The 24,997-nt window shown below is 35.3% G+C and overlaps 2 protein-coding genes across 2 annotated transcripts; both read left to right on the top strand.

The window, feature by feature from the left end:
* Positions 1 to 3,634: 3,634 nt before the first annotated feature.
* LOC108750588 (elongation factor 1-alpha) lies at positions 3,635 to 9,330 on the top strand. The gene is made up of 5 exons (XM_018490118.1): positions 3,635 to 3,734; positions 5,807 to 5,982; positions 6,539 to 7,147; positions 7,401 to 7,676; positions 7,893 to 9,330. Exons 2-5 carry the CDS (start codon positions 5,839 to 5,841, stop codon positions 8,247 to 8,249), a joined length of 1,386 nt encoding a protein of 461 aa, XP_018345620.1. The 5' UTR covers positions 3,635 to 3,734; positions 5,807 to 5,838; the 3' UTR covers positions 8,250 to 9,330.
* Positions 9,331 to 10,217: 887 nt separating this feature from the next.
* Positions 10,218 to 17,079, top strand: LOC108750587 (guanine nucleotide exchange factor subunit Rich). The gene is made up of 12 exons (XM_018490117.1): positions 10,218 to 10,832; positions 11,315 to 11,578; positions 11,734 to 12,140; positions 12,227 to 12,854; positions 13,096 to 13,459; positions 13,547 to 14,091; positions 14,180 to 14,669; positions 14,828 to 15,110; positions 15,285 to 15,739; positions 15,869 to 16,028; positions 16,206 to 16,394; positions 16,673 to 17,079. Exons 1-12 carry the CDS (start codon positions 10,698 to 10,700, stop codon positions 17,001 to 17,003), a joined length of 4,251 nt encoding a protein of 1,416 aa, XP_018345619.1. The 5' UTR covers positions 10,218 to 10,697; the 3' UTR covers positions 17,004 to 17,079.
* Positions 17,080 to 24,997: the final 7,918 nt, after the last annotated feature.

Here is a 24,997-nt window from a genome sequence, read left to right on the forward strand (position 1 = left end):
AATTGCAAAAATGACGTTCTAAATATACATATTATTACATACATATTGCGTAAACACGGATATATGCTATTCATATTCACAATTTACGATGAGTCATTAATTTCCGCGGAAATCATTGAGATAAAAACAGTAACACATACGTTCTATGATTCACATAAAGTATATTCCATTATTTATTGATAATCGATATTAGGGTCACTTTAATAATCGCAGTACTCGTGTATATAACTGAAATATTTAAATCATACAGTCCTATAAATAAATTAAAAATCGCAAATACTATATAATAATTAAGGTGACCCTACACAGTCAATAATACTGTCAGTATTAACAAATATTACTGACATATTACTGATTTTGTGTGATTAATATTGATGGATTGACATAGAATATTGACAGTGATCTGGACAGTAAAAGAAAAAGAACATTAAAAAAAAATAAAAGTTTTCGAAGAAAGTATTGAAGAGTCAACGCAATATTGAGCAAACTATTATTTATATTTTATGTTATATCATTTATATTATGATATATTATAGAGAATTAATCAAGCAGCTTGATGGTCTCGAGATAATTATCTAAAAACAGTAGCAATTTAATGCTCCTTAATTAACGATGTCGATAATACAATTGAATTTTAATTAGTTCTACATTCCAATTAGCCGTTCCATCATTTTATTTACTTTATTTTCACAATGTGGACAGAATTTTTTAAAGAAATTAATTATTCGATTTCTCGAGCTTGAAAATTTCGACTACTAGATGGTTTTAAAATTAGATACTAAAATTTATCAGCACGAAGACGTTTCAAAAGAATGTCATTGTCGTTAAACAGATAGATAAGTTCCTATTGTAATACTAGTTATTATAAATCTATATATAAAGAATACAAATGTTAATACAAATTATAAGCGTAGTCAGGAAGGACAAAGAGAACTACGGTCCCCTAAATCTTGGAGAAAAACAAAATTAATTTAAACCTGCACTTAAACAGATTACAATTATGCTTAATTCATAGGAAATTAATTTAAAAAAGAAAAAAATTAGAGATAAAAGTTATATAAAAAGTTTTTCTGAGAATCCAAAACGGATAGTGCTTTAAATCAAAATTTTTCCAGAATACAAGCCGTTGCAAACAAAAGTCCGCAGCAAAAGAACGTTATTGTCGTCAGACAAGTAAATAGGTTCGCTTCGTGCACAAAACGAAAACCGTTAACGCTCGAGAGCGTGATCTCTTTCTTTTACCTTTCACCATTTATCTCGATGACCGAATTGTCGATCACGTTGATATCCCGTAGAGCGAGCTAAAATACCTCAACGTATCTTCCGATTCAACAACCGAAGAGATTAATGCAAAAACTCGATGTAAAATCGGCATTCTATCACAGTTTCTTGTGCTCTTTTCTTTTGGACAAAATAAAACTTAAAGGAATTTTATATCGACGAGCAATGTTTTTGAGGAAAATAATAAAGGTACTAGCAGAAACGAAGGAATCCCTGCTGGAAACTGAGAAAAATTGAGAAGCTTCAGCCATTCGTGAAAACCTGTCCCATTGAATCTTATCGCTCAGGTACCAAAAAAAGGTAACAAAACTATTACGAGAACGGCTCCGATCAAACTCCGAAACTTTATCAAGCAACACCTAAACTATTTCATCAACTTATTAAACAATACCTAGGCTGGTATATTTATAGTTAATTCTTATATTTAAGATTATTTTAAGTACGATTCTAAAATATTATAAGCCAATCACAAAGGTCGGTATTTATAGTTCTTATTTCAAAACCATCTTAATAGTATTAGTATCTTAAGTAATGTCTTAAGATGCTATTGTTTTGTAATTGACTTATGATATTTTAAGATAATCTTAAATATAAGAATCAATTATGAATACCGGCTCTATACTGTTTCATTAACATGGATAAAATAATTAATTGCTGGAAACACGTACACTGAAAGAAAGATTAGATTGGGGACAGAATATATTTCATATAGTTAGGCTATATTTCGAAAAGCTACATTCTTTTCTGAATAAAATTTTACTTAATATGATATAGTAATTGTAATATACACTGAAAAAAATTCATGTAATTTTACATGGAAATTACATGTTTATGACCGGAAAATTATTTAAATGTGATTGGAAATTTACAATTTCCAGTAAATTTCCAACCATATTTAAGTAATTTTGTTTTCAATATACATTTTGTAGTTTAGAAATTTTACTCCAAACAATTCTACATGAAAAAAACGATGTTGAAGTATCTAAAAATTTAACTAGATACGGAGCTGAAAATAATTTGATTGTATCAAAATAATTAGATAGGTAGCTCAAGCATAAGCAACGCTGCAAAAAGTTTTGATATTCTAGCAACACGAGCGTCCAATTTAATTATTTGAATAATTTAACAAAATTATTTTCAGCTCTGTATCTTATATAGGTAAATTTTTAGATACTTCAATAAAACTATTTTTTTTTCTAATTGACTTGATGCCCGATTATGCTGATCGGAGTTTGATCAAAGTCACTCTTAATTTGCAATGATAATCAACGTGTAATATTCAACGTTGTGAAATGCAACGCAAGAACGTTCTAGAATCGCATGCTACAATACGTCAAAGTGCGTTCTTCGTTCGGATCAGCCTGTAATTAGAAGTATCATGGTGGAAGTATAAAAGAAATGTTCGTTTTCGAGACGAATTTCGTACCATTCTGCGTATAATCAGACACGGCCATTATTTATATCGCAGTAACTTTGAAGTGACATATTACGGATATGAGTATACGTGTCAAGTAAAAACGTGTACAAATAGTTTTCAAAAAAAAGGATGCAGAAATTTACATTTTTTCGATTTCCAAAGGAAAAAACTCAACATAATGTCATAATTACATAGCGCCAACTTCAAATAACCGCGGCACCATGGCGGCTTCTGAATATCGCTCTTCTTATATTCAAAATGCGCAAGAGCACACCTTTTATACTTCCACCATCATCGGAGTGCTCCGGACTCCGCTCGTGGACCACGAGGAAGAGCTCGTTGTTAAAAAGTGCCTCGCTTCGACACAGCGGGTTCGCAACAGTCACGATCAAACGTTGCGCATGGATGCATAAATGCATATCCGATTGCAACGCGTTGTCTCGCTCCCTCGCACGCATCCTCTCGTCTGTCTCTCTCCTCCTTTACTTCTTCTCTTTCTCTCTCTATTTCGTCACGCGCACGCACACACGCACGTATTATCCTAGAAGCGCGCGTGCACACACGAGGTGTCCCGACGTCGTCCATGTGTATGCGTGCGAACGCGCGCATGCGCGCTGCTCGATCGATAGTCTCGAATCCAGACGCGTTTGACGACAAATCGCCTCCGGGCGGAGTAAGGGAAATCGCCGATTCCCATCGAAAATTGAAAGAAAACATTAGAAATTAGTAAGAAAAACGGAAATCGCGAATCTCCCGCCATGAATTCGCGTTCATCGTGTCGTAATAAAATGCATCGCGAGACAACGTCCCGCGGCGCTGCGAGCGACGGCGCGGCGCCAGCGTCACCGTCGCGACCGACGCCTGGGCTCGAGGCTACTCCCGAAACGCCGTATGCGCATCTGCGCATGTCATATTCGAGCATTGTGAACACGATCTCTTTCTGTCGTGGCATCTGAAGGTGAGTGGTTGTTCGTTATTCGTACGCCGGTAGAGCTATCCAACAAATCTTATCCGAGGATACGACATCGTACAACAGGTATGGAATAGAACGACGGCCGAGGACACCGCGTGTTGTGCTGTGCGTATAGTTTCGCGATTCCGTTATGATCGTCCGTGAAAATTCCGTCCGAACGATTCTCTCGCCGAGCCGCGGTAAAGTGCCGCATGGCCGGTTTGGTCGTGCCTTCTTCCATCCGTTCCTGCCGGCTGTTGGGATCTCCCATGTACGTATCGGCGTGTCGATGAACGGGCGTCGTTTCGCGGAGGGATCGTCGTCGGTCGCGAGGATAAGATCACGGACGAGCGGGTGAACGGGAAGGAAAACACCGGTCGCGAGCCGGCGGCGGACGCGCGTCCGAAATCGCGAGAGGAGCGCACCGGATACACTATGGCGGCCGTGCGGCTTGTCAGAGCGCTGGAATTCCGCGACTGGATGCGCGAATACGCTCGTTCCTCTCCATTGAGGAGAGCGATTCACCACGCGGTAGAAGCGGTATCGCGATTCTCGCTCGACGCGGCCCGAAAAATCGCGGTGCTCGCGGCAGGATGCGTGCGAGTAACCGCGGAGTCGGAAAACCGGAAACGCGAGGTTAAAGGTGCTCTCCTCTTTCTCTTCTCTCTTCTCTCCCTCCTCTCTCTCTTTTTTCTCCCGAGAATCGTGAGTCCGCCCAGAGGCCGTGTGCAACGCGACGACCTTGCACCTAGACTTCTAGAATGTGATGGAAATTGATTTCTTTTTTGTCGTGTATCGCCTGATGGCGATAAGAGTGCCTTCAACCTATTCTTTCAGGTTATATAGCACTGGAAATCGATTCCATGGGGGAAAAGATAACGTTGCCGGCACGGCGTGGCTCCGAAGGGCCGGGTCGCGAAGCGAAATTCTGTATCCGTTTTCCGTTACAGAGTTAAAAATCCAGGGATGGGAATCCACAAATGAGATTCGCGTGCGTCTGCATTTCGCGCAGAAAGTCAAGTCGGTGGGATCGCACGGGAAGAGGAACCCTCCGTTTGGCCGAGTCTCGCGAGGTGATCGGCGCGCGGAGAAAAAAAACTGGGCGTTATCTGAACTGCCGTCGATCGCCGAGAAAGAACGATTCTGCGAAACGATAACGGTTGATTTCGTAAAAATCGCGACATATCAGCAATTCCGTCACGTTTCAACGCGTTTGCAAAGATCGCAGACTGTAATTGGCATCCCGAGGCTCTTGGGGGGGCCTCCGTAATTTTCCACGCGCCTTCGGCGAATCACCGCGTGCTGGCTGGCTGGACCGCGAAGGAGGCGACATTTGGCCATCTGATCCACGTTCACCTTTCAGCAAAGCGCGAATCTTTCTCGGTCCATCCGAATGCGGGAGTTTCGCGAGGAGAGAAAGAAAGAAAGAAAGAAAAAAAAGAGAACCCGTAATAACGTGGCATCGTGCGTGGTGCTGAGCGTCAATCGTGGCAACAGCGCGCCGCTCCTTCTCGTCGTCACTTACAAAATGGCGGCCGTCTGCCATTCTCGAATATTCACGTTCGGCCACGTGGACGGCGGACAAAGACCGCTGCGACGTCCCGAATGCCCCGCATTCGAGCCTTCCGCGCGCGCTCGAGAAGCGCCTAGAAAAGCGATTGCACCATTTAGCGCAACGCGAGATCGGCGCAAGATTGGGACGGAGGGAAATCCCAACGCTCGAATTTCGCAAAAATTCCTCTCGGAGCTTCGCTCGCTCCAGACGTTCGATTTCATATTGCGACGCGATGATCAATTAACTCGGTACAGATAATCGGATGGTCTCCAATGCGCGAATTAAATTGTTGCGAATTAACTCGTAACAAAAACACATTTTTGATATACTAAAGGAACATATGGGCTCACTGGATCTACTAAAGTTTTCTTGTTACTTAGAAAATTTAGTTTATTATTGTTATTATTGTTATTATTATTAGAATTTATCAAGTTTATAATCAAGAAATAAAATTCTGAACATTAAATTATTTCAAATTATTACTATTTGAAAAATGAGACAAGTCTCAAGGATACCAGAATCTATTTGTTCCATTATAATACAATTGAAAGCCTGAATTTTACCCAACTATATTTTCTAACTCCTGCATTTTTGTTCTCAGAGTACTAGAAGAACTCTCCTAAAACTACAAAAATGGGCAAGGAGAAGATTCACATTAATATCGTCGTTATTGGACACGTCGATTCTGGCAAGTCGACCACCACTGGTCATTTGATCTACAAATGCGGTGGTATCGACAAGCGTACTATTGAAAAGTTCGAGAAAGAAGCCCAGGAGGTGATGTTCAATAATTTTTAGACAAAATATTCTATAATTGCATAAATGTAGTTGTAAGAATTGACCAATTACAGTCAAATATGAGAAAGATATTCAACTGTGGTTGATCAATTTTTACAAATATGGCTATCTTTACACTAGTATAGAAAGATTTTAAAAACACGTTTTGTATAACAATAGACTTGTTGTGAAAATGATGATGCATTGATCTTAAAAACACCATTTGTGTAACAATGAACTTGTGACAATGATGATATATTTTTCCCTCGTTCGCGGTTTTCACGTGAGGATTATCTTTGAGTCCGTTGACGGCCGAAAATGTCTGAAAGTCATTTCATCAAAGGCTGCGTTCTATTTGGCGCTCATAATATCCTTAGAATCATTTTTCCTTGTTTATCAAACGTTAAACAAAAATAATTGATGCCCGCGAGCGCAAAATTGCAGCTAAAGTTTTTATCAATAATATTGAGATTTGTTAAAACTCATAAATAACAATAAAAGACACTTAAAAAGATCTGTGTGATGGAATGAATCTAATCAGATTATTACTTTTTAGATGGGCAAAGGTTCCTTCAAATATGCCTGGGTACTCGACAAACTTAAGGCCGAACGTGAGCGTGGTATTACTATTGATATTGCCTTGTGGAAGTTTGAAACCTCTAAATATTATGTGACGATTATCGACGCTCCTGGACACAGAGATTTTATCAAAAACATGATCACTGGTACCTCGCAGGCTGATTGTGCCGTATTGATCGTCGCTGCTGGTACTGGTGAATTTGAGGCTGGAATTTCAAAGAATGGACAGACTCGCGAGCACGCTCTTCTCGCGTTCACCCTTGGTGTCAAGCAGTTGATTGTCGGAGTTAACAAAATGGATTCCACCGAGCCCCCGTATTCCGAGACTCGATTCGAGGAAATTAAAAAGGAAGTGTCGTCCTACATTAAAAAGATCGGTTACAATCCAGCCGCTGTTGCATTCGTGCCAATCTCCGGCTGGCACGGAGACAATATGTTGGAGGTATCCGCCAAGATGCCCTGGTTTAAGGGATGGGCTGTAGAGCGTAAGGAAGGCAAAGCCGAAGGTAAATGTCTCATTGAAGCTTTGGATGCCATCCTGCCACCCACTAGGCCAACTGACAAGGCCCTTCGTCTTCCCCTTCAGGTAACATCGATATTTTAATCACGCAATTCTTAATTTTAGTGCGAATAATTTACATGATGCGATACTTATGTAATTTTATTCATTGCACTTGTTTTATTAGTCTTCGATGATGAAAAATTAATTATCTCATTCGCGGTTTTCACCATAGGATTTTTAATCCATTGATGGCCAAGATTCGTCTGATTCATTGAAACATAGAATGCATGATTAACTTTATTGAAGCAGAATAATAATTTTTTTTATGATTGTGCAGGACGTGTACAAGATTGGTGGTATTGGAACAGTACCCGTCGGTCGTGTTGAGACTGGTGTACTGAAACCTGGTATGGTCGTTACCTTTGCACCCGCTGGATTGACGACTGAAGTTAAGTCCGTTGAAATGCACCACGAAGCTTTGCAGGAGGCTGTGCCCGGCGACAACGTTGGTTTCAACGTCAAGAACGTGTCTGTTAAAGAATTGCGTCGTGGATACGTCGCTGGAGATTCCAAGAACAACCCACCCAAGGGTGCTGCTGACTTTACCGCACAGGTAAACTTATTATACTTAATTCTCGTTTTATTAATCTTTTTGACACTATGATGAAAAATTAATTATCTCATTCGCGGTTTTCACCAGAAGTTTGCTAATGATGGTCGAATACGTCTGAGTGTCTTAATGTTTAATATTAAAATTAAATGCTATTAACTTTAAAACATTGTATGATATTATTTCTGAACATATAATTAATGTAATTATTTCATACAGGTCATCGTGCTCAATCATCCTGGTCAAATCAGCAACGGATACACACCTGTATTGGATTGCCATACTGCTCACATCGCCTGCAAGTTCGCTGAAATTAAGGAGAAGTGCGATCGCCGTACTGGCAAAACCACTGAAGAAAACCCGAAGGCCATCAAGTCTGGTGACGCTGCCATTGTCGTCCTGGTACCCAGCAAGCCCATGTGTGTTGAGGCTTTCCAGGAGTTCCCACCCTTGGGACGTTTCGCTGTTCGTGACATGCGTCAGACAGTAGCTGTTGGCGTCATCAAGGCCGTCACCTTTAAGGATCAGGCGGGCAAAGTCACCAAGGCCGCTGAGAAAGCCCAGAAGAAGAAATAACTATTGTAATAGTTTCCGTGCATACATCGATAGTTTCCGTGCGAATATGCCACCGGGCGAACGACGGCGTACATCAGCCGACGTAACTCATCCTCCTTTGTATGACTCGCGAGAGACGAACTTGACAACATTGTCTACAACGGGGTTTCTCGTGAGGACTTTATCGCGAGCTACGATCGGAAATGAGAGAACGACGATCCAATCGCGCAGATTGGCTCCTCGTGCATGCAAGATTGCGCTGCCGCGCTTCCTCGGCGCGCGGACATTTCGCTTGTCGAAATGGCTCCGTCATTTTTTTCATCGTAAGGAATTTCGCAGGAAAGAATACGGAATGTTTATCTCTGGCCGATGATATATATTTTCGTCTCGTGGGAGTCCGCAAGGAGGAAGAGCGAACTTCGCGCGAGCTATCGCAAACAACGTACACCTACCAACTACTTCATAACGAACATCAACATAATTTAGCGCGGCTTAATTATATTTTCTAATTACTATACGGAAATAAATTCTGTATATATCCGATATTTCGAAGAGAAACATGTCATTATTACTCTTCGTTGATATTGTTACTTTATTAGTAACTTGTCAAATTCATCATCCTTTTGAACAAAATAATTCCTCATTTTTATCGCTCTCACATCTACGGTAGCTATACGATCTAACCAGATAAAATATAATATATATCGTTGCGATGTCCGTATTATTTTGTCTTCTTGGTAGCTTTTTTATATTAATCGTTCAGATTATTAATTCAAGAACGTGAAACTAGAGAACAACAGTAGTAAACGTTGACAGATAGATTTCCTTGGAATATGGGATCTGTTGTTTCCTCTAATTATCTTTCCATTCAGTTATAGGTAAGACAAACCAAAATATCTTCGACGAAGAAACCTTTTCTACGAATTATTCCTTTTATCAACTAACGTCTAACAAGAAGTGCAAGATGACTTTTACAATAACTCGATACCTTTTATCCCCCCACGATTTTTCTACAAACGACATTGGTTAACGGTTTTCTGTACATACATATAAATACCAGCGATGACGAGTAAGAGCGAAAATAAAGAAGCTGCGGAAACGAGACGTCGGTGATTCACTATCACCAGTATGCAAACCCGACTCCTTGTCTTCCTTTGTAACCTGTCCGGATGCTACATCAGAAATTTCATGAAGACTCGGAAAACGCATAAAATATACGTAAACGCAATTTAATGGTATGTATGAGACTCGCAGCTTGAGAGAGAATTGACAGAAGCGGATTTTTTAAATCATAGTTTATGCAAATAAAAATTAATGTAATTATTGCAAAACTAATCAGTTTATTCTGTTGCAATTCTTACGAAAACATGAAATATTTCATATTCATAAAAAAAAAAACGCGAAGTTTAGCACTGCAGAAATAAACGTTCAGAGTTGTTAACAATTAATAATTAGCAATATATTTAATAGCAACATGTATTTTCTATTTACATTTGCAACATTAATTTCTGTTTGTCGAGATTTAGATACTATCCACTACATTCTATTGTCTCTAAATAAATTGCGATTACATATATATTTAATGTGTATTAAATAATAGAATATCGTTAAATGCGAAAAATATCGCCAAATCAATTTCGCTATTTTTTCTTTTTCATTTAATTGAACTATGTATGCTCGATGTATAAATATTCAAATATATAAAATTGCATTAATTATAGGCATGCATTGATATGTTTTACTAATGTATTAATATTATTAACAAAAGAGAAATAATGAACAATCTTGGAGTTTTAGTTGATGTCACCTCATTTTATTCTTTTTTTGCTACATACTAGATGTGTACTTGTCAATTTTGGAAAATTTAGGAATAGTTTTGAGGATTTTAATATACAAAGATTGACAAAACCAAGAAACTGCAACCAGGTAAAAATTTTGGCGCAGCCCAAAATTTATTGCGCTTTCAAGAATTTCGTTTGTCGCAAAATATCTCTTGTACCGTGAGTTACAAAATTGAGTCGCGTTACGTCAGAATGAACAAGACTGCAAATGCAGCCAGCATCAACAATCGGTCATAATACATAAACATTGAGCACTCATCATAATAAAACTCAGAAGCCACTTAACGTGCCGAAGTATTTATGAAAAGTATACGATCTCTGGGCATTGGCGATGACGGGGAGAAACAACAAAGAGAGAAAAGATACTAATGGAAGGTACAGGAAACGCGGCTGCAAGGGATCGACCCGCCGATAACGTTGCATCACGTTGCAACGTGCATCTACTTGATCTACTCGAGTCGCCATGCTGCAATTGCCATATTTGCCATTTGCCACCGAGCTGATACGAGTTTCGCTATGTCGAGGTTAGGAACTGTTTACTTGTCAAATTCACGGAATCGAGGAGAGACGTAGGCGAAACATGAAGGAAATCTGGTGATGAGTGACGGGACGCTCTTTCGCAGAAAACATGTTTTTCCCCGTAGGATGGCCGCGGGTTCTCAATACTTGCGAGCAGGGCAAAATAAACGCGGTGGTGTGCAACAGAGACAAAATTATGTTCGCCGTTCTCACCGCGGACTCTCTTGTCATCTGGTATTGCAAGGCACGTAATTTAGGCCAAGAATCTGCTTTCCCATACGATACAGAAGCTTGCACGGCTTGCATCAATATTGCTGCAACATTGCGATATTACTGCAATATTGCTGAAATGATTGTGCTGTACAGATTTTAGTCAAGTCATGGATTTAAATCTCCAAGTGATACTAACACAGTCATAATAAAATCTATCTAATAAGCAAAATGTTATAATATATACATAGACTTCATTAAGACTGTATTTTTCAGCAAGAAACAGATGAGTACAGTGAAGCACAACATCCTTATTGTTTGTTAATATAAAGATAATAATGCAAAGATAAAATGTTTCACTGTGTCATCTGTTTCTTGGAAAACATTCTGTATATTCACTTCATATCTTATATGATTAAATCTATTGCATATATTAAACTGCATATATTCTCTTGTAATTTCCTTGGATGTTTTTGTATTTAATAATTTCTAAAATACAATTTATATATATTGCAGCCTTGTGTACCAATTGTATTTAGCAGACGGTCTGCGAATTCTTTGTGGCAACATGGTGAGAACGTTTTGGTGCAATGGAGACCAGACTCGAGTATGTTGGTTATCGCGACATCAGATAGCTACCTGCTGTTTTACAAACTTACAGACAACAGTGCGGAGGGTCGGGGACTTTACGAACAACGAGATTCACCAGTTACTAGTTTGAAACGGGATAGTGCGGAATTATTTATCAAAGAAGTCATTCCATCTCTCGTCTTGAGTTTCGTAAGTTTTGTGATAATTCCTCATTGTCGAACGTGACGTGAAAAATTTAAAATAAAAATCAATTGTGAATTATTTGTTAACTGATTAACTTATTAAATCATTAGGTTCATCAGGACTGACTACAGTAATTTAATTTTCTCTTGTTTATTTTGTAGGAAAAGTCGGCTTGGATCGACGGTGGGATCAGTTCGTTAGTTTGTATACGAGATGAGCTTATGGTAGCAACCAAAACTAGCCATGTGGTACGTCATAAATGGGACGGTACCATGAATCGCGACTATTCTTTAGATTTGAGACGTATACCATTCAGTATTGATCAACAAATTTCCACAGTGGCTGTACCACTTACAGAGAATAACATTTATGTTACTGATATTGAATATTCACCTCTCGTTGGAGGCTTTGCTATTGTGTTGAATAATGGCAAAGCTGCATTTCTCACTGCTCAATCTTTGAAATTTGATCCTAATCAAGTACAAGGAATCTGGGCTCAGGATGTAGACGATGCTACTTGCGCTGCTGTTAATCATAAATATCGACTAATTGCCATTGGTAGACAAAAGTAAGTTAATTTCATAATGTCGTTGTTGAATTTGTAATATTCTCTCTAATTAGTTAGCTTTTAATTATAAATATTTTAATTTGCAGTTCCGAAGGTGTTGTATATTATGTTGATGAGACAACTGGTGGTTTAGAGATGTCGCATACTTTGAGTCTATCTTCCAAAGATTATCCAGGTCGACCGGGTAGCGTTAAGTGTCTCAGATGGACACCCGACAGTTGTGCAATCGCTCTCGCTTGGGAAGGTGGCGGTTTAGCACTGTGGAGTACCTTTGGTGCTCTGTTGCTCTGTAGCTTGAAATGGGACTACGGCCTACGCGTAGATCTGACGCATGATAATCCTCTACATATCCATACGATGGAATGGTCTGCGGAGGGCTACCAGCTATGGATGCTGCGAGAATCTCCAGGATCTTTAGTGACTAACGAAAACGGCAATAAAAGCACTAATTTAAGTCGCTCTCTTATTCAATTGGATTTCGCTAAAAGTCCTCTGACTATCAACCCGTGCATGGGCCATCACGGACATCTGTATCTTCAAGGCGAGGATAGGTTATATTTAAATTTAGGAGCCGGATTATCTTCGACCGCTTCGGGTTTTCATCTTGCTGCCGAAATGCCCAACGACAGTATGCTTCAGACACTTGCCGGCTGCAAACAATGGCTCGTTGTGCCTATTCCGACTGCATACAGCGGTTCCAATTGGCCAATTCGAGTATGTATAATATTTATAAGTATAATAATATAACAATATTATTATATTTGAAGAAAACATACAGTAAACCAACAATTTCTATATTATTTAACTTTATTATTTTATATGATATGTAGTATTAATCGTGTAATGTTATAAATAATTTCGTTAAATATAATACATAACATTAATGAAAAAGATTTTAAAGAGCTTTTTTTATTACCATGTGTTAATTCACATATATGTGTATTTATGTTTACAGTATACTGCAATAGACAGCGAAGGTTTGAGCCTTGCAGTGGCCGGTCGAACAGGATTAGCACATTATTCCTTACCTTCAAGAAAATGGAAGTTATTCGGTAATGAAAGTCAAGAGCGAGACTTTATAGTAACTGGAGGATTGCTATGGCATAAAGGATATCTCATAGCTAGCAGTTATTCTATATTAGACGATAAAGACGAGATTAGAATTTACCCACGCGATACTCGACTTGATAATAATTATGTCAAAAGTGTCAGGATGCCCTCGCAGGTGCTATTACTGAATACGACGAAAGATAGACTTTTAACTTTCTGTGCCAATGCTCAAATTATTATCTATGATATGGTGTTGCAAAATGGTGTGGGTAAGTATAAGGCTTTTTCATTTAAAATTGATTTTGAAAAATTTCGATCAATCTTCATTCAATGAAATGATCGTGTTATAATTTTAGAAGCCGGTAGTATCGAGTTAACGAGGATACAAACAGTGGACATTAGTGGACTGTGCGTACATCCCGCTTGCGTAGTTAGCGCCACTTTGACATCGATTCGCGCGGAGACTGCTGGTAGTCATCCTCATCCTGAGAGTCTCCTGTTAAATGTCTCCGGACGTCTTCTCATGGTTCAACGTGAACATTCTATCGACAATTCAGAGACTCTCTTCACATGCGGCGCACCAACAGTATTAGCATCCTACGTCGAGAATGTTTGGGTTCCATCACGTTCAAGAAGGGATAAGCCGCATTTAACCGAGGCTTTGTGGCTGTTCTGTGGGGCTCACGGCATGCGAGTTTGGTTGCCTCTATTCCGTAATCATCAAGAGAAAGCGCATGCTTTTATGAGTAAGCGAATAATGCTACCATTTCACTTGCGCATTTACCCATTGGCAATACTCTTCGAAGACGCGATTCTACTGGGGGCCGAAAACGATACTGTGTTGTTCACGTCGGACACTAATTCGCCTTTTTCACTGCCCTTCAATTTATTGGAGCTTACGGTATTAATTTAATTTTCTTTTAATATAAAATTTAAAAAATTTATTTTTATCTCTAGTTACTTAAATCTATAATGGTTTTATATTTTAGAGTCAAGTGTATTTACATCAGATTCTACGTCAATTGATACATCGGAACTTGGGTTATCACGCGTGGGAAATAGCGCGTTCGTGCTCCGCGTTACCGTATTTCCCGCATTCGTTGGAATTGTTGCTTCACGAGGTTCTCGAGGAGGAAGCGACGAGCAAGGATCCTATTCCAGATGCTCAGTTACCGTCCGTCGTGGAATTCATCCGCGAATTTCCCGGTGTTTGGGCCAGAGCCGTCGTGCAATGCGCTCGCAAGACCGAAATCGCACTTTGGCCGTATCTATTCTCCGTAGCCGGTCCACCGAAGAAGCTACTGCAAGATTGTTTACAACGTCAGCAGCTCGATACCGCCGCTAGCTATTTAATTATTCTACAAAATTTAGAGCCATCCTCCGTTAGTAGGCAGCACGCCACGTTACTGTTAGATGCTGCACTAGAACAAGGCAGATGGGAATTATCGAGGGATCTTGTGAGATTCCTTAGAGCAATCGGTAAATAATCTTATACATTTTTATAAATATGATTTAACTCAGATCATTTTGAGTAATGTTAACTTTTTAAGTAATGGTAACGAGTCGTTTTAAAAATCAGTAACTAGTAACTTTCCATTTTTTGAAAATTAACGTTACATTTTTTTATATAAATTCAGATCCAAATGACGTGGAGTCACCACGTACATCGTGGAGTGGTAGTGCAAAACTGGTAGGTCCTCCCCAGACACCTCCTCTTTCTCCGCATGAAGACGATCTGGCTTTAGTCTTGGGTACTATGCAAGTTTCAAGAAGCCGCAGTTATAGTACCACAGTTACGCCTAAAGTGCAATCTGAGAAAGACGTCGCGCCATCTTCTATGCTAGAAAAAACCCGTAACGTTGTTATGAGACGAAAGAAATCAGTTCCAACAGCAAAATCTAGCGAGAAAACTGAAAACAAGTGAGTATCTCATATTTCTTTTTTTTTTTGCATTTCAAAGTAAATAGTATATAAAGTTATGTGATATTTAGTTAGAGACATTTATAAAATTTAATTTACATAGTATAAATTATTATTTCTTTCAGAAATATTTTCTTTTGTTGTTGAACTATAATCAAATTTATAATTTTCTAGGGAAGGATCGGCAGAAGAATTTTTCATTGATGTGATCTTGCAACGTCATGCCCGACGGCTACTGTCAGCTCGCCGTTTGATCGATTTAGGTAGATTTGCGGCACGTCTTGACTTCCATTTAGTGACGTGGTTTGCTCGAGAGCGTGATAGAGCAGCAAGAATCGATGATTATGTAGGCACGTTAAAAGCAGTCCATGAAGACTTTGCATTTCCATACCCGACACTTTCGTTGCCAACGCTGCAGAAATTTCGGAGATCTAGCCTCACTTCTTTACACTCCATAATATCCGATGACGAAACCTTATCTCCGAACTTGATCGTCGACGTACCTGACAGTGGATATACTAGTCTTCCAAGTGGTAGGCCACCGTATACAACATTGGTCTCACCCGTCGCTAGCTTAGAAACGCAATTTCCAACCGCGGAAGCCAAATTAACGCCGAATCTGATAAATGGTACGTAATATTCTTTATTTGAAGTACTTCAAATTTATACAAAAATTTTTTTAAGAAGATGTATATTTTTGTAAATAACGGAAGATTGTTGTACACTAATAATTTTTTGCATTTGATTTATAATTTCAGATGCCAATAGTGTTCTTAGTGATACTAGTACTATCTGGAGAGACGATGCAGAATCTGTGGTTGGCTCTGTGTGCTGGGTCTCACCGGAGTCAGTGGGACCTACAGAAATCAATCCAGCCTCGACTTCCGCACCAATTGGTCGAGCGGAAGTACAGCTCAGGTACGAATATTTTTTAACATTAAGAACTACAATTATCATCTCATTTGCGCTCTCTTACTTATTTGATTTATCTATAATATATAAGTTAAACTGTCTTGTTTAATTTATTGTTATTAAAAAATTATTATTTTATGTCTTATATATATTTTTATTAACTTTATTTTTATATTTTTATAGGTATTTATTACAGTTGTTTCTTGAAGGCAGTTGTCTAGGATGGGCTGCGGTTGTAGCTACCGTCCTTCGAGATGCAGCGGCCATGGCTAGAACTGTCAGAACGGCACATGCACCAATGCAAACTTTCGATTCTATAATTAATCTAAGAGATGGATTGCTTACTTTAACCAAATGGTCTCATTCGGAATGGTATGCATATATTATCACATATATGTCTTCACAATGTGTATATATTACAATTTTTTTTTAATGTTGAAAATTAAAACTAACTATTTGCTTTAATAAGCTCGAAGTTTATTTATTTTTTGCGAAGATATTTTTTTATTTAAATAAGTGACTTATAAAGTTTAAATTTTAATTGCGGTATTTATTTAATCTTACTGTTAAATTTATTATAATTTTTACAATTTAATTATATAATATTGAATTATAAATATTGATTCTGATTTTTAACATTTCGATTTCAGTTTAGGATACCGTCCTTTTATGTCAAACATCCAAAGTCAGATATTGTTATTAAATCGACTGATAATAATCAAGCAACAACAGGAACAAGAACAAATACCAGAAAGTCCTTCTCCAAGTCCGGCTCCATCCGCTAGTAGCAACCAGCGCGGTACTCTCTCCCGTTCGAGACACTCTTCGATCAGTCATGCTTCCAATACAGCTCCGCTCGAAGAGGAACGCTCGCACGAATCACTCTTGACCGTCGAGGAGTCAGTATTTCATGGAAGTTATAATAATAATCTCAACGTCACGGAGGATACATCGCCGCAGAGCGCTTGCACAATCTCTTAAAGGTGCTTCATGAAACTCCAAAATAAGGCTGTCCACTTCACTATTTTACATACCAAATAGATTATTTCAGATTATTTAAGACCAAGTTTTAGAAAAAGATATTACTCAATTATGTTTTGCATGTAAGGATTTCGTGTTAGATAATTATTTTATAGAAGTTGAATTTTATTTTGAGGCCATTGATTAAGGCCTTGATCATCTTGATATTAAGAATAATTTTTGTAATGCGATAGAATTTTGTAAACTTGATATCAACGTCCTCATTCTAATGCAGGTTGTTCCAGAAATCCTTATAATTCGGAGTAATCCTGGAAATTTGTACATAACGTTTTGGAACATCTTTTTTATTAACTTTACATTGAAGATTTTGAATTGTACAGGGTGAAACATGTAAAGGTGAATGATTCACATGTACATAAGCACTTATGATGTTATTATTAAGACACACACTGCGTTGCGAGGAATAAAACTCGAACGCGATGTATGAAGTCGCCAAAGCCAATGGCAGTTCTTAAATAATTTTACCGCTGTGCATAAAAGCACTTGCATAATGCTCATTTGTTAATTATGAGCAATAGGGAATAGCAATATAATGAAGTTAATGAATATACATGGCGGTTAAAAGATTAAATCAAAATCTTGATGCATCAAGAGGTCTGATATTATATAATGATAAATATGTAATACGCAAAATAATGAAAATTATTAATAAGCTATTTATACATATATATTGTAACATAGTGATCATATAAGTACATGTTATATTTTCACATAAAACTTTTTGTGTTTATTTTATTTATATATATACATATCTATATACTAGGAAATCTATGTTCGTCAATAGCTTATAACGAACACATAAAATCAGAGAAATAGATAAAGGTTAAAAAAATATTAGTTTACAAGATAATTCTTAATTATATGTAATACTGTTCATGAGGTGTGTGAATTAAGAAAGAGATTTAAGAAACATAAAATGACATATAATTAAGAATTACTTTGTACAAGATTTGAGAGCAGTAGCACTATTTTTCAAAATTTATCCGGAATAATTTAAATTTGTATGATTTTTCTGCTAATTTTTAATTTTTTTTTTTTTTTTTTTCGGAATTAATCATGATTTTCAAGGAAGATGAAACGATATATTTTAATCATCTCTCAAAGAATTTCGGATTTTTATATGTATTGAATTAAAAATGAATTAATAATATTTACTGATGCGATTATTTTTTTTGCTAAATCTGCAAAAATATTTCTCTTTTATATCATTTGTCGGTTGATCAGTTCATGATTAATTCCGTTAAGCAAACAATGAGTATTAGCATCTAAGATAGCTAATACGATTGAATCTAAATATTCAAATGTGCTTCCTATCACTGTATTAATCTTGTTTTACATTCCGATATGTTTTTACACAGAACTTTTACCTTGCAGGTGTTCCATGTATCCATTACATATTTCCTTTATTCACTGTCCTCTAAAAGCAATTCTTACTCAGAGCATAAGGAAAGTCCTGTAATATATTAATAAGGAAAAATTACGCATATTGCATGCGTAATTGATAGCGTTTACTATTTCCCAAGACTTACAAAATAGAAGTTATATCTCTTTTACAAGACGGATTAATGTCAATCGTATTCGTAACTGCATGGACACGTCAAAAAGATTCTGTGAGGAGGGAAACGTAAACTCGTGCCAGAAAATATGAATGCCAACACTTTCGCGAAATTCCCGTAACTGCTCGCATAGATCAAGTACGTGTGAAACGACACGAGTTTGATCCCATTACAAATATTCGATTTTTTTTTTTGCGCAATTGATTTTCAGCGCTGACTCCTAATGCTCATTGTTTTTTGTACATTTTTATGATTTGATTAACAAATATTTGAGTAAATATTTTAAAGAATCATATTGAGTTCAGATTGAAAAGAATTAAAGGAGGCGTAAAAATGTGACAACATAATGCAAACGTGTAATGAAGAAAATTTGATTAATAATCTTTTTAGTTTATCTTTTTATAACAAATTTATGTGCAGTTCTATAATTGTAATTGTATACATTTTTTGCTATGATTAATATTATTATTAATTAAAATATCTAAATTTTTGGTTTTGGTGATTTATCTAAATGTAATTAAAATATTTAACTTTTTAATTATTTTATTATTAAAATAATTTCAACTGACAACAATTATTATTATAGAACTAATAAAACAACGAGAACATTTTAACCATTATTAGACATGATAAAGAATTGAAATATTTCGTCTCTTTGTAATTTTTAAATTCATTCTATCATGGCAATTTATTTGTTTCAATGGATACATTAAGTAACTACAATCACTCACTGAGTGCTCTTGCATCTGTTTGGTTTATATTTTTAGATCTAACGGAATATGCTAATCAAATGCAAGAGCTCACTGAGCTCAATAAACGGTTGTAGTACTGAATAAATTCAAAGATTCACATTTTCATCTTATGCGCTCACGATTTATGAGAGAATTCGGGTTTGTATAATATAATATTAAGAGTGAAAATAGAGAAAGCGGTTTTTTTAAGAAGTTACTTTATTCTGCTATATTAACACAGTTAAATGGGGGTTGAGCATATAAGATAGCATATCAGATGATTGAGCATATCAGATAGGTATAAGTACGATGTTACAATATAAATTGTAAACAAACATCAGTTGTCGGTATGATCCCGAGAGTGAACGGTTTCGTATCTGATCGAAAAGTTAAATGCCCGCTGTGTACATAGTGGAATTCCCAAGTGACGTAAATGCATCCCATTCCAAGCTGTTTCTTCTATGACGAAACGTCCGAAATCAAATTTCTAGAATAACGCACCGTATTGAACTGGCCCAACTTTGTGATAACTCAAGTTTTACCAGGTAAGTTTCGAGCTAAAGCAAAACTGATCTTTTTTAAATTAGTTTTCTTAAGAATGCGAGAGCTTCACATAAATTCATTAAAAATTTTTATATGTAAAGTACCATTATATCATTTTATTCACATTCTCTTTTGTATTCCTATGATACTCATTTGTACCGACAATTAAATATATATAAAATTAATTTTATTTTAACTGCAATAATTATGAGAAACCATTTTATTTTATTTAAAATTCGTTTTTCTCTCCAGTATAATATATTTTAGTAACGCTCCTGTTTCAATGTATAGTTTTCGGAAAATTTGTCATGTGATATTTTTTCTTTATTGACAGCGCTTCTATTTAGCTTTCGGGGAATTTGTTATGTGCTTTCGATAATTTCAATTCGAGGTCAATACAAGTTGTCTATTAGCCAATCAAATGAAAGCGAGATTTTGTCCATTTATTTCATCTTTGAAAAATTTTGATTTTTAGCGGCAATCTCTATTTTCGATTCGGGAACAATATGTTACTCGATCACTAACCGTACTCTTTTAATTTAACTTTTAAATCTTTTATCTTCGAACTTTTCAAATATAGGTATAAAAATCCATGACAATTTACCTAAAAATCATACCAAAATAAGTTCTTTGTAAATGGTTTTAGTCGATAATGCCACTCTATTTTATATTATTAATGTTGAAAGAATTTTGTGTGAATAAAATAAAATAATTTTCTCATGTTTTTATAGTAATTATTTTTAGTAATTAAGTTTCTTTATAATAATTATATGTAGATTTTTAATATAAACTCGAGATTATTTAATGATCGCTATGTATTATTTAATTATTATATTAGAGCTTATTATTATATTTTATTGGCCAAATGTTTTTTATTCGTCACAATGCACACGTTCATAATATATCTGTTTTTCTATTGTTTATTTTAATATCGCTTTTTATTTTATTATTTGTCAAGTGTAATCTTTAAAAAAAGATTAAATAAACGTCATCATGTATTTAATATAGAATTTAATAATTTTTCAAATAATTAAGGATGTAATTTTAACGAGATTATGTCTATGAAGAAAAGCATTAACAATTTCTGACCGACTATTACTGCGATTATTATTGTTCAACGCTTTAACATCTTCGTATTTCTCGCATAAAGTATATAAATACAACATTCCAGAGACTTTATAGTATCGTTAGATCTTTCAGCATTAATTCGCAATAAAAATCCACCTTATTTATATGATTAATTATTGTGATAGATATTGGGACTTAAAACTATTAATAATGAATGTTCGATCACGTGAATAATTATCCTGAACATCTGATGTAACGTAAATTTATTAGTAAAACTACTAACCGTTCAACTGTCGATTGGTTTTGATTTAAAAGTGTAGAAAAAGTCTATAAACTGATTGCACAAACACGCATCCATAGTTTATTACATATCGAATATATATTAATGAGAATTTACTTGCACAACAACATTTTCACTAAAACGATAATCACAAAATCAATTATAGAAGAAGTACATTTATCTAACTAAAGTGACGTTCTAAAAAAATAACGTATACAAATTGGATGTCAAAAATATTATTAGAAGATTATTTGCACCACGATAATTTTGCGTTAATTGTAAAAGTGAACACGGAGATAATCAAAATACATCATTGCCATTATATAGAATTAAGCTATTATATATTTAAAAAATATTAATAAGGCTCGACATTTGCACGATAATTTTTGCGATTGATATACAAACGTTAAATCCATAACACGCCACGCGTCATATCTTCGGTCACGATCATTACTGCCTTCCTTTACTATCCCCTTCGGTTTTTGAGTTCTCACACGTTGTAATTTCCCGCGGGAATTTCCCGCCGAACGAATGATTCGTATTTCCGTCCTGACACGTTTATTAAAAATGAGGACGATGTAAGACAATAAAAATACACGTTAATTAGGCGCAACGCTTAATTAGTCAATCGCGAAGCTGAAAAAACAGTCAAACGGAACGCCAATGGTTCACACGTTTTTATAGCAGCTTTTGTTTTACATCCGGAAAATTCATTCAATGAATGACGTTGATTTTTGCGTCACATTAGGCAATCTTGCGGTCACAAGTTGTTCTTGTAGCGTGTAAATGAGAATATACCACAGAAATCAGTATTTCAAATTCAAGGTTGCAATTATCAAATATGTATGAAGTCTCGCTATCGCGTACTTACTAAACGTATTACGTTAAACTTGTATGTTGTAAGAAAACACGAGTTGTATGTTGATTTTAAGAGGCAGTATCTCGACGACGTGCCGATCGAGATAGAAGTTCGATAGTTCAGTAGATCAATCCCGAGTGAGAGGATCTCGCGAAAGCCATCGCGATAAAAGTACTTATTCTTAAAGGCTATTAAGAATCTGCAGGAGCTGTGCGAATAAATGTCGCTGTTTGATTTGTAAATAATAATTATGTCCCTCCCGTTAATTATTGTTGAAATATATCCTCTTGTGAGGTCATATATTATGACGTATTAAATTCCAAGGTGACCCCGGCCTAATCGCTGTTTATGTGCAAAATTTGTAGCACGTGCTTTCACTTAGACATTAGTTACGTCAATTTTTCTACTTTACTAAACGGTATCAGGATGCATCATAAAATTCGATTAATTAAAAATCAACAGGTCACTGATTGCGTAAATTAATTCGAATTTGTAGAAATATGATGAATTATATTGAGAGAAAAGTATTTTTTAATATGTAATACTGTTTATTCATTTAGTTACAGAAAAGCAGTCTCTCCTTACTTAATAAACCAAGAGAAACGTAGAACGGAAATAAAGCTTTTTTAAATATTAAAACTGAAGCTGCAGATAGATAAGAGTTTTAGTATTGAAAATAAAGTATTACTAGTAAAACTGTAGTATAGTTACTGTCAAAAGTTGTAAAGTTGTGTTTGTAAAAATAATTCAGCTTAACAGTCTTTAAATATTAGAAAACTACTTTTTTTTTATATTTTATAATTCTTTAGTAAATAATTTTATTTACTCTATTTTTAATTTTTTCTTTCTCTTTTCTTTCTAGCTCTTTTTTTCTTCGAAAATTTGAAAAAAAAACTAAGCTAAAATATTACACATTTTTATGTAATGACGGAGAATTTATATCCAAAAATATGAGAAATAAACGAAAGAGTCGAAAGAAGATATCCATAGAAATTGGTGTGTTATTTCATATTCATAATGTCTAACATTTTCATATCTCTATATGAATCGATTTAATATGGATTTATTGTCGAACCGCAAAGCTCTTTGGCACCAGCGTGTTATCAGATTGGTAGATCAACTGAAAACACGTGACCGATTAAAATGCCGCAAAACAAGAGATTACCTTGAAATCTCATTGCTGGCGCGGAGTGCGAAAAGTAATGTCTATCCCGTGACTGGGACCAGTCACGAGATTTCATGACACATTCATATAATTGCATAATGCAATGTATTTATTTAAGGCAATTGAACTTACATTTGACGCAGTGGTTCTCAATATATTCTTAAAATTTATTATATTTATCATATTTAATTAGACATTTTCTCATGCAATGCTTTATTTTTTTGTATTTTACTCTCTCAACAAAAATAGTTATTAAGAAAATACATAAGCTTTGAAATTCTTTAGTCATCATTCAGCAGTCATTATTTAGCAGATCTTTTTATTAAATATTGACGATTATGATAATATTGAATGCATTAATTTAATTTTAGCAATAAATTTTATTATAGATGCAATATAAACAGTTTTAGATAATGATTTTTTATATTACTTATTTGATTAGTGATTTTCTATTGCGGTTATAATTTCAGTTTTGTCTAATCATCTTTGTATACACATAAAATAATTATTTAGAAAATTTTAAATAATATAGAATATGATATTCGCATTGTTTATATGAACTCTGCAATGCAATACAATACTTTAACGTATTTTCAAGTGAAAATCGTTTCAGATACCTCTTAAACATTTTACAGGTTAAAGAAAATTTTTTATATGATAAATATGAAAATATGATAAATATGAATGGCGGAAATCTAACGTCATCGATTCATACCGGTATAAGTTTTTCCCACGACTCATACATTTACTTACGTCAGAAAAACTTGCTGCGACTTCTTTCGATATGACGTCACAAGTCAACGAGTTGTCATATAAATTATAAATAATAATTTAATTTAATATCAACATCTAAATGTTAAGTACGTATGCAATGAGAATTAATTCACAGAATCAGGACTCATCATCGATATGGTTCTGTGAATTAATTTAGAGCATCGATATTTATGATAATTGATTAGGGATACGAAAAAAGTTAACAGTACAGAGCAATTAAATATTTTATTATAACAATACATCGTAAACAATATTATTCTCCATTTGAAATATTTCTGACATTCAGAAGAAGCTGTAAAAAAATTATTAACTTACATGTTTAATAAAAAAGAAAATATAAAACATTAGAAAATACATTTTATATAGTCTAACGTAGAATAAGATTTTACAGTTGTTTAAAAACTTTAAAATTAGTCGTAAGTGAAATAAAAAAATAAAAGTTTTATTGCATTACAATATACAATAAATATTGAAATAAATTATATGTTATACTCAAATTACACAAAATATTAAAAAAAATGTAATGTAAATTTAAGAAATATAATGGAAATTATTTTAATAATTAATTTAATCATTTTTGCGTAACTACTGTTCGATGATTCGAATCTTTTTTCGTCTTGTGTCTCATTTCATTCTCGTATTAATTGACGAGCAATCAAGATTGCGCATCACTCTTCCTGCATTAAATATTGAATCCGACGAGGCAAAAATATATTTACTTGAAAAATTCCTCGCCACAGAAGGCACGAGAATGTTAGTGCATATTTAGTCATTCAACATTTTTTTGTTTACAACTAGTTTTATCAATTAATTTTATCAAGAGCTGTTTACGAAACGTACTACACCTTACGTACATAAACGTATTGACAATATGATCTACTTAGCTTAATTGTTATTGTAATTATCCGTGAAAAATGACTAAACTTAATGACTAAAGAGATAAGAATGCCTTATCAGG

This window comes from Trachymyrmex septentrionalis, unplaced genomic scaffold, assembly GCF_001594115.1.
Source record: "Trachymyrmex septentrionalis isolate Tsep2-gDNA-1 unplaced genomic scaffold, Tsep1.0 scaffold37, whole genome shotgun sequence".
Classification (NCBI taxonomy): Eukaryota; Metazoa; Arthropoda; class Insecta; order Hymenoptera; family Formicidae; genus Trachymyrmex; species Trachymyrmex septentrionalis.